Source organism: Pungitius pungitius, chromosome 2 (assembly GCF_949316345.1).
Source record: "Pungitius pungitius chromosome 2, fPunPun2.1, whole genome shotgun sequence".
Classification (NCBI taxonomy): domain Eukaryota; kingdom Metazoa; phylum Chordata; class Actinopteri; order Perciformes; family Gasterosteidae; genus Pungitius; species Pungitius pungitius.
This window is the reverse complement of record NC_084901.1, coordinates 5,308,879-5,321,455: the sequence shown is the minus strand read 5'-3', so window position 1 is coordinate 5,321,455 and position 12,577 is coordinate 5,308,879. Positions and strand designations below refer to the sequence as shown.

General features: G+C 46.5%; 1 protein-coding gene across 11 annotated transcripts in view; it reads left to right on the top strand.

The window, feature by feature from the left end:
• The window catches only part of wnk1b (WNK lysine deficient protein kinase 1b), a 59,871-nt gene extending 51,355 nt beyond the window's left edge, over positions 1–8,516 (top strand). For 6 of the 11 annotated variants that reach the window (XM_037462650.2, XM_037462653.2, XM_037462652.2 and 3 more), the window contains 9 exons: positions 1–266; positions 572–647; positions 742–871; positions 1,920–2,123; positions 2,511–2,603; positions 4,374–4,415; positions 5,824–5,996; positions 6,174–6,230; positions 6,402–8,516. In XM_037462650.2, coding sequence (XP_037318547.2) covers positions 1–266; positions 572–647; positions 742–871; positions 1,920–2,123; positions 2,511–2,603; positions 4,374–4,415; positions 5,824–5,996; positions 6,174–6,230; positions 6,402–6,809 — 1,449 coding nt within the window. In that variant the 3' untranslated portion in view covers positions 6,810–8,516. The other 5 variants (XM_037462649.2, XM_062560138.1, XM_037462651.2 and 2 more) reach the window with 5 other exon arrangements.
• Positions 8,517–12,577: the final 4,061 nt, after the last annotated feature.

Here is a 12,577-nt window from a genome sequence, read left to right as displayed (position 1 = left end):
GTTACCACTAACCCAGAGGCTCGCGTTGGTCGGTTCTCGGTGAGTCGGGCCCAGGAGCAGAGCACGCGGCCCGGGGCGACGCCTCCGCCCGCCGCCGCTAACGGGCCCAGTGGCCCTGGGCTGTTTTTGAGTCCGGACTCGGCTCACAGGGCCTCGCTGCCCAGTCTGAACAACAACTCCTTTAACAACTCTTACATCAGCAGCGACAACGACTCCGAATTTGAGGATGAAGACTTCAAGCTGGAAGTCAGCCACCTCAGAGAAAAGTTAGTCTTCCCAAAAAGAGAAACCAGCTGTTATCCTATTAAGCCTCTCCTCTTTCCCCTCCACCTCTTCATTAGGTTGCATTGCTTTGAACTGAACTAGATTTAGCCTTCTTCTGCTTTCTAGTTTTTGTGCCCCACAAAGATAAAAAAAGCTGTTGCGTCCTTCTCTTTTCTCCTCTTCCTCTTCCCTCACCCCCGATGAATGAGGTTAACCACCCACGTTCTTTTGTTGCTTCTTTCTCGTGCCGCGTCTTCTTTTCTTGAACATGCAAGAAATATTTTTCATTCCATCTTTGTACCACCAGGCACATGCGTGAGATTCAGGCCCTGCACTCCCGGCAGAAGGAGGAAATAGACAGTCTCTTCACCAGGCTGGGAAAGGTAACTCGACCTGGCTGCACCCTACAAACACTGTACCTCCGATAGATGGTCACCAAACAACCATCCTTTCTTTGCACTCTTCTTGTGTCCAAAGGTTCCTCCAACTGCAGTGCTCCCTCCAGTTTTGGGCTTGACTGGCAGAAGGAGACGTCCTACCAAAAGCAAATCCTCCAAATCCTCCAGAACCAGCTCTGTGCACAGCAGCAAGAGTCCATTACAGCCAGGTAGGCCCTTGTTAAAACATTCATACTGAAGAGTTGGTTCACCCAAAGTTCAAAGGAACACGCTTTCTCGCTTATTTCTAGTGGTTACCGGCAATGCTGTGGTTGGTTTTATTTGTCCAGGATTTGACTCATGCATCTTTTTCTGCCTCTTGCCCCAAAACACAATGGAGGTGAATGACATTTGGTGTATGTTGCTCAATGCTACAAAAGCAGCATTACTTTTCAAAAAGAGAAGTTAAAACATTTACACTTTTTTTGTGCATGCATCTTCAAATCAAAATGTTTTGTTTATGACAAAAACGTGCAAAACCCCTGTTGTCACCCTCAGTTTTCCTTTGTGTTTAGTGGTGATCAGCAAATATTAGCATGCTAACAAACATGTTAAGACGTAACTTGATTAACATCAGCATGTTAATTGTGAGTATGTTGACGTTAGTATCTATCTGAAGCGATGCTTTACCCATAGCCAATAGCTGCTGGGCTGTTGACCTACTTCAAAGTTGAGAGATTCCACTTATCTCACTAAAACCTGGGCGATTTAAATAAAAAAATATCATCCTGCCTGCTACCACCAGGGGTCGGTGAGAAAACGTGTCTTTTTTTTCATTTGGTCGGACTGACATCTTTAATCCTACACTTCAGCCAGAATGGTCCAAAACGTTTTACCCTAATGTGACTCTGTCTCTGTGTTTATGCGTGCATGTGCATGTGCATGTGCCTGTGTGTGTGTGTGTGTGTGTGTCTGTTTGTGTTGATGTGCTTGGTTGCTCGTGCAGGCTCAGCTCTTGAACATTTCTGACTGCTCCTTCCGCCCGTTTCTCTCTCTCTCGCTCGCTCGCTCTCTCTCTCTGTGTGTGTGCTTGTGTGTCTGCGTCCGCTGGGATGCGGTGGGGTTGTGTGTGGGGGGGAAATCGGTGTCTTTTTGTAAATGTCCACGGTGACGGATGTCTCATCCGTCCACTCCCTTTGTCCCCGTGCTTCTCTGATCTCCGCGGTGTGTCGTGTTCTGCCCTGTCCTCTCCCGCCCACGCCTCTGTGCTACCTCCAGGCAGCACTTTATCCGCCCAGAGCGTCCCCGCCATGTTCCCCGGCCAGCTGGCTCTGTCGGCCCCGGGGGGGTCGGCCGAGCCGCGCGGCGGCGCCGGCGCTCCGCTCCAGCCCCTCAGGCCCTCGCCCTCCAGCAACCACCTGTGCTCGGCCTACACCAGCGAGGCGGGGCTGTCCGTGCCCAGCCTGTGTGCTCCCACCCCAGGTATGAGCGCCCCCCCCCCCCCCCCCCACCACCGTGACATCAGAAAACACTTTGCATAAATGCGAGCAGGCAGTTTGTCTCCACTTGCTCACAAGTTAGGATCCACAGCGTGTTCGATCTTCCTCTGTTTGTGTGTGTGTGTGTAGAGCAGTGTGACGGCTAACTGACTGTTACATTCTCTCTTCTCCTCTGTACCTTTCTTCCTCTACTTGCTTTTGTCCTTCGTCCGTCTCTATTTACCTATTTTTCTTTTTTTTTTTTTTTTTCTTCGTTGCTCCCCTCGTTGTCTCTCCTTTTTTATCTTCTTTACCTTTCCTTCTGTCGCCCTCCTCCTCTTTTCGCTCTCCTCCCCTGGTTCGTCATCTCTTTCCTCCTCCCTCTCTTCAGGCTGTGTAAAGTTCAGCTGGGGTTCGGAGCGTGTGGCCTTCAAGCCTGGCGGCAGGAGGACGCGCTTTCTGAGTACGCCCTGCTTGGCTCTTTGTGTGTAACGCTTTATTCCTTTGCTCTTCTCTTTTGACCCGTTGTCCTTTTGTTCTTATTTTTGTACTCTTATATCTGTCAAGTCACGGTCCTGTCTTCCCACGGGTTTCCTCCTTTGATGGAGGAAGACCCTCTGCGTGTGACATCACCACCAGAGCTGGTGTCTCCAATAAAGTTATCTTATCAGGAGTTAATAGAAAACCTTCATTCTCCCAGGGAAGCATGCAATCGACTTCGTTTTAAACCTCAGCGCTTTCCCACTGCAGCAGTTGGCATTCAAGTGCTCTGCTCAAAATGACCAGAATGAAAGTCTGTACAATTCATTGTACAGCATTGTTTCCTGGTCATCTGTTAACTGCACTTCCAATGCCACCCTTTGCCATAAACAGAATAATAGCGTTATAATTTATTGAAAGGACTCTAAAAAATATAAATTGTTACAATTGTTATTGGCAACAAATTGTCCAATCATCATCCCTTTTAGAGGCCATGAGGAGGATACCAGCCACAAAGTTTAAGGTTCAAGGGTTGATGAAACCTTGAAAGATTGCATGAAATAAGTTACCTCCCTGGGGAAAAATGCACATTGTCCAGATTGCTTCATTGTGCAGCATGTTTACATTTTTGCCATAATAATTCTCCATGGCAACTAGCTTGATAATGAGCATTCCATTTCATCTCTAGTCTTACTAAATTGGTATCGAGGTATTTTTGTGTCTTCATTACCCCCCCCCCCCCCCCCCCACTTCCACTGCAATCAAAACGTTTTTAAGTAGAAATATATCAATTATTTTGTTTATTTTGCTTAAATTTTTGGCTGCAAATCTAAAAGCTATTATGGATGTAGTTGGCAGGGCTGTAAAAGGGGTAAAAAAGACACAAATATACCTACATAGAAATGGACATGGTTCTGTTTTTGTCAGTCATTCGGAATCTCAATTCCTGACTGCGTCCGTTTCGGACGTGTACGTGAAAACCAGCATAATAACAAGGAAAGACACATGGAGACCCGATGACTTGGGATTCGTAGAAATTTTATTATTTATTTTGAGTTTAAATAGTTTCATCACAATAACGTGTTTTCTTAAATTCCATTATAATGGTATGTTGTCTGTGATGAAGTTGTTGTGCATCATAAAGACGTGTGTATGAATGCCTGTGAACCCTCTGCAGCTCAGAGACGTTGTCTCACTTCCTTTCTACTTTGCCTCGCCTCCTTTCCTCACCGCTTCCTTGTGACTGGACAGACAGACAGGAAGGGACAGAGACAGACCTGGGTCTCACTGTTCTAGTTCGAAAACATTAAATTGATCTGATCGCTCATGTGGACTGTGACAGTAAGACATTTGGTTTCACCTCATTCTGTTAAAATTCGGAGGTCTGGAATCAGGAAACTTTGATATTTATCTTGATTTAGACCCAGTTCTGGAACGCCCCTTTGAGCTGTAGAGAGGACTCACATGAGAATTGGTGGGGGGGGGGGGGGGGTTGGTTACCCAAAGACTTCTTCCAGCCTGCGACTTTGCATCCGAGACCTGTTAAACACAGGCGTTGTAATCCAGTACCAACTGCAGTTCCCACGTGTACTGAGCTCAGTGTAAAGACGTTATTGGGCGACTCAACCCCCGAGGTGTTGTTGATTTGACTGTTTCCAGCTGAAATAGTCCCACTTGGATGTATTGTGTGTGTGTGTGTGTGTGGTTGTCGGGTGTTGTGGGTCTAACTCTGACTCTCTCCCAATCCTCCGGTCGCTGTCTTCCGGCCGCACAGGGAAGATGGTGAAAAAAGTCTGCCCCTGCAACCAGCTCTGTAGTAATTATCTCTCTTTTTGCTCCTTCCTCCCTCCATCAATGCCCTCCTCCATCCTTTGCACTCGCTTCCTCCTGCTCTCTAATGTCCTTTTAGATTCCAACTTCGATCTCCTGCCGGGTTTTTCACATTAGTTTGGTTCAGTCATTTCAGCTGCGGGACCCAAGGACCCCCGGTTTGAAGACTGAAATGACTGAACTGACTCAGCTGGCTGTGCATGCACCTTAGCGCTCACACACACACACACACACACACACTAGCACATCTGAACAGCTGTTCGCTCCTCTGCCCGCCCCCTCCCCCCATTTTCCTCTCCTACCTCGTCATGGCTTGTGGTCTTAACTACATCGCCCAGAATTCCCTTCTGCGGCTCCTTGTTATTTTCCTCCATTTTATTTAGCATGACACGACCGAGGAAATGTATAGTTTTGTATTTTCTGGCTAATCCCTGTGTATTATGTCTTTTCTTGTGGGATATCTGATATGAACAGATCTGTGTCATGTAATCATGGCCTAGATTAGAGCTACTGTAAGAAAAAAGGATGATAAAGAAACTACTATCAGTAGGGAGTTATTTTGAGGCATTGGTGACTCGCTCAATCACAATAGCAGACCATGTTAATCTTGATGTTTTCCTTCACTGGATGATTTCTTAATTAAAATTGGATTTATTAGATCTGTGTGCAGGTTTGGGATCCAACAGTTGATTGAAATCCTTTATTTCTGAGATAATTATTTGACAATATCTGAAACCAGCAAAGAACAAAGTATTTTATAAAATCTCTCTTCTACTGATTTAGTTTCCTTTTGGATTGTTGTGGCGCTGCTAAGGAATGAGTTGCGTCTTGAACCGCTAATATGATGTGATTAAAAAAAGAAAGTTAACTCTGCAAAGGCTACGTGCTTCTATAGAACACTGCATGCTCTGCAGTGATTCTGCTGGGATGCTTAGGGTTTGCATTAAAAGCTCACTACCTGAGCTCCAGTGCCATCTTATGGTCAAACAATAGACGAGAGATCAGTGATGCACGGGCCTGGCGCGGCACCTAGTGGGTGCTGGGCACCTCCGCTCTCAAGGTGTCCCGGAGTGTCGCTGAGACGATGTTTACTATTCAGAAACCGGTTTAGTGTCCATGAGGTGTTTTTTAACGTGCCGCTCCAGTCCCACCATTTCTCCCGTGTGCCCATCCATCATCATTATTTCCATCATTACAACTAAACAAAAGCGCGTCGACATGTTGAGCCGCCCTAAAAACTCCGTCCTGACCACGCCGCGTGCTTCTCGCGCTCGAGACAGAAAGTGCATTCTCATTCATTCAGATAACTGATTAATGATCCTCTTCCGGTCGGCGCAACATCTCACGTGCTTTGCTCGTCTCCTCTCCCTCCTTCCCCCGACCCCCCCCCACAGGGACCAATAGCACCAATGCAGTGAGCGGTTCTGGCAGTGTGGGTCAGAGCCTGGGGGGTTCTCAGTGTCTCCCCCCCAACATGTCAGCCTCCCACCAGAGGAAAGGAACCTTCACCGATGACCTCCATAAGCTGGTGGACAACTGGGCCAGAGATGCCATGAACCTCTCCCAGGTTTACTGCCGTTTTATGGTTCATCTCACCCCAGCACAATACGTTTCTTCTATCTATATCTCTTTCATTTTTAATACAAGACGGCAAATGCCTCGTCCGCCGCGCTCTTTGTGCGCTGAACGTGTGTTTGATGGAGTCGCGTGCGGATGAGTAAACTGGATGAACGTTTCCTTCCAGGGGAAGAGGAGTGCCAAACAGCTGCAGCAGGCCCCAGTGCCGGGACACAGCTACGAGGTTAGTTTAAGAATACTCCCCATGGCATCGTGGCCGGATTAACCTGCTGGAGCAGCTCCGAGGCTGAACCTGAGATTAAAGCACATCACAGATATCTAGCGACCTCCTTAAAAGAAGGGACTTGTTTGTTCAAATGAAGGTTTCCCTCATGTGAGGTATCCGTCTCTCCAGGTCATCCAGTCAGCCGGTCTGGGCAGGAAGTACTCCGCCCCCAGCCAGCTGTGTCCCAGCAGCCTCGGAGGTTCGGCCCACCTCCCCGCAAACTCCACCGCCGCTACCTCTCTGGCCACCCGCAAGGCGTCCCTCTGCCACCCCCCCGCCTCCTGCGCCCAGCCCCAACCTCCTCCCCAGTTCATCCACTACACCCCCTCACCCGCCTACAGCGCACAGTGGTCCGGTCCGGCTCACGGCGCGGCGCCGCCCGGCCCTCTGCTGGCCAGCGCCTCCCAGCCGCTGGGCCCCTACCCCCCCGTCGCTGTTGGGGGACAGGGCCCGGGGCCCCTGCAGGCCTTCCACCTAAACAGCTCTCTCCAGAAGTCAGTCAGCAACCCAGGAGGCCCCAACATGAGGACCACGTAGGACTGGGAGACGGGGCGGGTTCGCCCCCCCCCCCCAAACCCCCCCCCTGGCGTGGAGCAGAGTGCTGCGGACTTGACCGGCCGGAGGGGACGTGGAGAGCGAGGGGCCCGCAAAGGACAGGAGAATGTTTGAGAATGAAGAAGAGAAGGAAAGGAAAGCAAAGAAGAGTGCGCTGAGGCCAAAGTCTGTGTGGTGCATTTCATCTGTGCGTCCGTGTGTGTGTGCGTGTGTGCGTGCGTCCGTGTGTGTGCGTGAGTGTGAGAAGCTGTCCCACTTTGTACTGTGGCTTTGTAGGCCGACAGCCAAATGCTCAAGGATGAAGGAAGCCGTTAGAGTGCACCGTTAAGAGGCCAAAGAGATTTCGACAGGGTGCCGGGTCGGCGTTTATTGCGGTTGGTGTATGCGTGACGTTGTGTACGTGCACTCACGGCTCGGCCCCACCTGTTCCACTTCATGCCGAGCACTAAGACGATTTCCTGCACCCAAAGGCGACAGTAACGTGCAAAACTGCAGCCGTTATTCTTTTTTTTTCTTCTCCAAATTGAATACAGAAAATGTAACGGGGGGGAGCGGGGCCGGCCATCGCATTAGGTCCATGCAGCGTTCGGCCCGCGATGCACGAGAGCCTCCGAACCGGAGCCTCATCCGTTTTAAGCGTAGGCTTTAACGGCAGCAGGTGAAACGCCTTCATTTCAGACAAATGGAGTTGCGGTTGTGCAGTTATTTCCCTCAGTTCAAAGCACAAAAGAAAATCCCGAGCGAATCAAACGCCTCCAGCACCCGATTACCCGCTGTGTCTTGTTCCTCCCTTGTTCGTACAGACGGGGGAGAGAATGCTCCCGTTGAGGAAGAGGCTTACTGTTCCTTACCTTATGGGACACGTCGAACACCTCCTCGCCGTCATGACCCCCCCCCCCCGCCCACCCAAGCAATAACCGCAGAGACCTTTTTAGAGGACGTATGGAAAAACAGCAGCCCGAACATGAGAGAACTGAAAAAGTGGCCTTGCTAACCGAATAATATCACATCCCTGTACAGTTTGTGTCCGTCTGTCGGGTTGTTGTTGTTTTTTTTTTTGTTTTTTTTTTCTTTTAGAATGTCAGCCATGATGATTCCATTTTGTTGTTTTATTTCGGTTTTGTTCCGTTGGGTTTGTTCTGCTTGCTGCCCCCGGCTAGCAAACACACACACACACACACAACGCATCAGACACACTCATAAATACACACACCTGCATACGCAGGCAGACTGTAAATACCCACACATTGTTGGAGGCGTGGCGTCATCGTCGGGGGGGTTTCAACGTGTGTGTTGAAATGATTGCAATGTACATTGTTGTTGATGATAATTATTCTATTTAAAAAGAAACAAAAGTGTTCTGTTGATGGACCTGTTATACGCGCACATCGGTGTACGATGTGGAAACACTGTGATTGTTGTTGTTGTTTATTATTAGAAAAATGATGTTGGACAACATTCGTTTTAGGGTGAAAATCACAAATAAAAACGTTTTAAAAAAACAAAATCATTCAGAGAACGGTTCAGGGTCCTTTCACTTTCAATTCACTGCTTTCAGCAAATGGATTCTCAGCCAAATGTGAAAATTGAGAACACCGTTGTTTAATAACGGTCGTCGCCCTCAAAGAAATGCCTTACCGACTGATCAACTGCAGTCTCAGTTCCTTTCTTTTTTTTTCTTTTTTTTTTTTTGAACTGATTGAATTGAAAGTCGAAACCGACCTCCGTGCCGGATTCTGAGTGAACGGCAGGATAGTTGATATTTAGGCATTAAAGTAATGCTAGCTACTTTTTCCTTTCTTAATACAGTTCTTGTATATCAGACACTTTAAACGGCCCTCCCCTTCTCTGTTTTTGTTTAGATGAATGTGAATGTAAAAAAAAACCCAATGGTGTCCAGTTTTTATGTACTTGAAGAAGAAAAAAAAAAAAAGTTTTGTCTTTTATTGTGGCTCTCTTTTGCTTCCCATGACCCTCGCTTAGAGCTTTTGGTAAATACTGGAGCAATTTACTAGTGCCTTGCATCCTTCCTGTTGCTTTTTTTTGGGGGTGGGGGGGGGGTGGTCTCTGGTTAAAGTACGCACCGCATGTGTGACGGGTCGGTGGTGATCACTGTGCTGTGGTTAAGCGTCTACTGTGTGCCCCTACAGCTGGTTTTTGGTTTAATCTCTTGGACTATTAACTGAGTGTGCCCCCCCCCCCCCCCCCCACCTCCGCCCGCCCCCCCCCAGGGATGATTTGGTCCAAACGCTGCTGCCATTAGAAACCCATTCGATGGTTTGAGATAAAAGGCCCAGACGGCATCGACACAAGAGAGCACATGCACATGCATTTTCAGGGTTTTAAACCGGTAAATAAGGTATCGGGGGGCGTGGGGGTGGGGGGGGGGCAGTGACGGTGGGCAGGAATAGTTTTCAGTTTTAAAGGAGGCAGCAGGTTGAAGATTGTATTTGAAGCTCGGCCCACTCGGGGAAGTCGGCGTCTCTAGTGTAAATTTTGGCAAAACAATCATCCAATCCAATTTGTTTACCTTCCGTGGGGGGGCGTGGGGTGGGGGGGGTGGGGGGGGGAGAGCAGAAATCAAAAAGTGTAACTCCCTGGGCAGGAATGTGTTTGGTTTGTAGACGGGGGGTGGGGGGGCTTTAAAGGAATGTCCGTGTTCTGAGGTCGCTGCATCCTGATCCAATGCAATCCACTCGAGCCGAGACCAGAACAAAGAAACACAGAAACGAGTAAGATGAGCAAAAGCGTCCAGCCCCCCAGCGCGACGTCGTGTTCTCGTGTAGCAGCTGGAAGCTTTAACGCTCCTCTAGTGTAAAACCTTTTAAGAAAAACGTCAGCCGTCGAAAACATCTCAATGATCCAGAAGCATTTTCAAAGCCAGCAGAGTGAGTGAATGAATGAGTCCGAATTGGAGTGTGTGTGTGTGTGTGTGTGTGTGAGGCCTGCTGTGGAGCAGGAAGGGTTTGGATCACTGTACGTTCTCACAAGGTTTGGGTCCGAATGGGCGAGTTACGATGATTGTGCGCGTAGCGGCGAGGGCGGTTCAAACGATGGTGAAGTGATGGATGGGCGGTTTTAGAGAGGAGGCCTTTGACGTCCTTGTTGCCTTTTTCTTTTTCTTTTCTTTTTTCCCACGCAGCACAAACCCATCTGGTACAAACTTTTGACATTCACACGAAAACATTTTGATGTGTTTTCAGTTTTTTTTTTTTTTTTTTGTTGAGAAATGAGCGTTCTGGATTCACTTAAAAAAACATGAAAAGGTTACTTTGTACAAACACATTTTGCTTTTGCTCACCTCTCCTGGGCATATTTTCTATTTTTTTACTGAATAATAATGAAACATTTTTACTAATCGGCAAGTTTGGTTGAAGCTGTGAATGCTCATTGAGCCACTTTGCTCCGGTTACCATGTGCTGCGTTGCTTTTTAGCCAGCGGAGTGAAAACATCAGAGGTGAAGGGGAATAGGAAACGCTGATTCTGTGTATTTTTCATTACCTTTACTCACTGGGAGCAGGTTCAGTAGCCAGGCAACACCCTGCGTTTCCCTCTCTGCAATGATTTCCACAGTAGAAGTTTGATCATATTTTGCTGCGTGATGACTCTGAAAGAAACGCCTACTGTGCAGTGGCTGCAATGCAATATCATTTAAAGTTACAGTATGCTGTCAAGCTCTGAGATTACAGTGGTTTCTCTTTATTCTCTTTTTTATTTTTTGTTAAAGCTACGATTTAAACAGCAGTGAGTGCGATTTTTGTGACGTCTCATTTAGAGCTGTGGTGGAAGGACTCTTACTGTGAAAGGCTTGGGAGTGATCCAGCGTGGGCCCACTTAGTGTGAAGTAAGTGGGGAAAGCATCTTTTTCTGCCCACACACACACACACACACACTGTAGCATCACTTGTTTCAGACTCGCTCGCGTTGGACTCGGTTTGTGTTTTGCACTTGTTGACCTTTTTATGCTTTTTACTGCAGCAGTGTGTAAATAACCGTTGCCTTTCAGTGCATCTCCTGTTTCATGTGGAATGATGTCGAGTCTCAAGCACAGCAACAGTTTCTCTGACTGTTACTGAAAAACAATTTTCTCAACATGTTGAATATGTTTCTGGTTTTTTCCGATGCACTTTTTTTTTTTTTTTTTGTCTTTCACTTATTCTCACTTAGCAGCAATTTTAATGTCTGTAGCGGCTCCTCCAGTGGTTTTCCTTTTTCTGTATTGTGTTTGACATTGTGCCCAGTGGTGGGATTTAAAAAAAAAAAAGAAAGAAATGTGGGTGAATGAATGAAAGAGAAAACAATAAAATACACGTAGGTCATTGGCAGCCTTTAACGGTATGTTTGCACTAAGTATAGAGTGTTCAAGCTTCACATAAAAGAAAAAAAAACTTGCGCTACAATACAATGGAATTTGTTACATTATTTGTAAAAACTTAATAAATAAAAGTTGTTTTAAATGAGTTGTAGTGGCTGGACTATAAATTGATATGAAGATCTGCTGTTAATGTTTTAACAACAAATATATTTTTATTATAAAGCATTAAATATTAGTTCAAGATGAACTAGAACATATTACTAAGAGGACACAAAGCCTCAACATTTTCCCATGTAAGTGATTTTGCATTTTATTTTGTTATGAGACTTTTCTTGTGAACCATTTAATGATGTCTCCTTCTGGGGATATTCATTTCCGTTCCTTATCTTCCAATTGATCAAAACTGACCATAACTTTTATAATCAAAGTTTTCCATCCAATGGGGATAGAATTTTCCAGCAATACAACAGACATCATTCATTTCAATTACAAAATGTAATCCAAAATGTGCTTTACATCACTCAACGTTAAACATTAAAAATATGAGGTTTGTGGCCTAGCTTCATTGTTTCATCTCCCTTTTTTTGGTTGCAGTTATTTATCCTCTCCACTTGGGCGCAGCACGTCTCTTCCATCACTGCAGCACCTTAATATCTTAATATCCGTCACCATGGAGACAATGAAAATAAAAGCCTCAGTCCAAAACAAAAGAGCCCCGAGGAAGGAGAGGAGGAAGGAAAATGAGACCTACCGGTACATTAAAACAATACTTTTCCATTAAGCAGTTCTCCTGCTGGGGCACCAACACTACACTGTGAAAAGTTACACACTTTGGTATGATGTCATTTCACTCACCACTGAGGAATTGACTTGTCCTGGCACTTAAATAGCCGGTTAAACATTTAGGACGTTGCATTGAATTCAGCACAAATGGATGGAAACAAATGTGACCACAATGAGGCAAAACCCATCCCTCAAGATCACACACACATACACACACACAGACGCACACGCGTCCACAAACTGCATATTGTCTTCTTCAAGCTTTGGTAAAATCAAATAATTTTGGTAAGAATCAACGCACCACGTGATTTTGACTACAGCTGGTGGTAGTGTGACGTGTGTCTAATTTGTTTATGTTCCTTTTCTTTTTTGCTTCCAAATCTTGCAGGAAACCACCAACCTTTAGGTTCCTGTTTGGCTGAATTCTGGGAGTTCCCTTGGCTGCAGGACAAGAATGGCCATTACCTAGAAGGGAGGTAATTAAGAAACAGTCATTGATGCCTAGTCTGCTGTCCACTGTATGTGTTGGTTCACATGTGACTGGAGGCGATGTAAGAATTCTTTGTCTCTAAAGTCCATCTGATAAGTATCTCATCCGATTTATCTCATCTTAGAAATGTAGTACATAGTTTGTCCACCAGAGAGCACTTA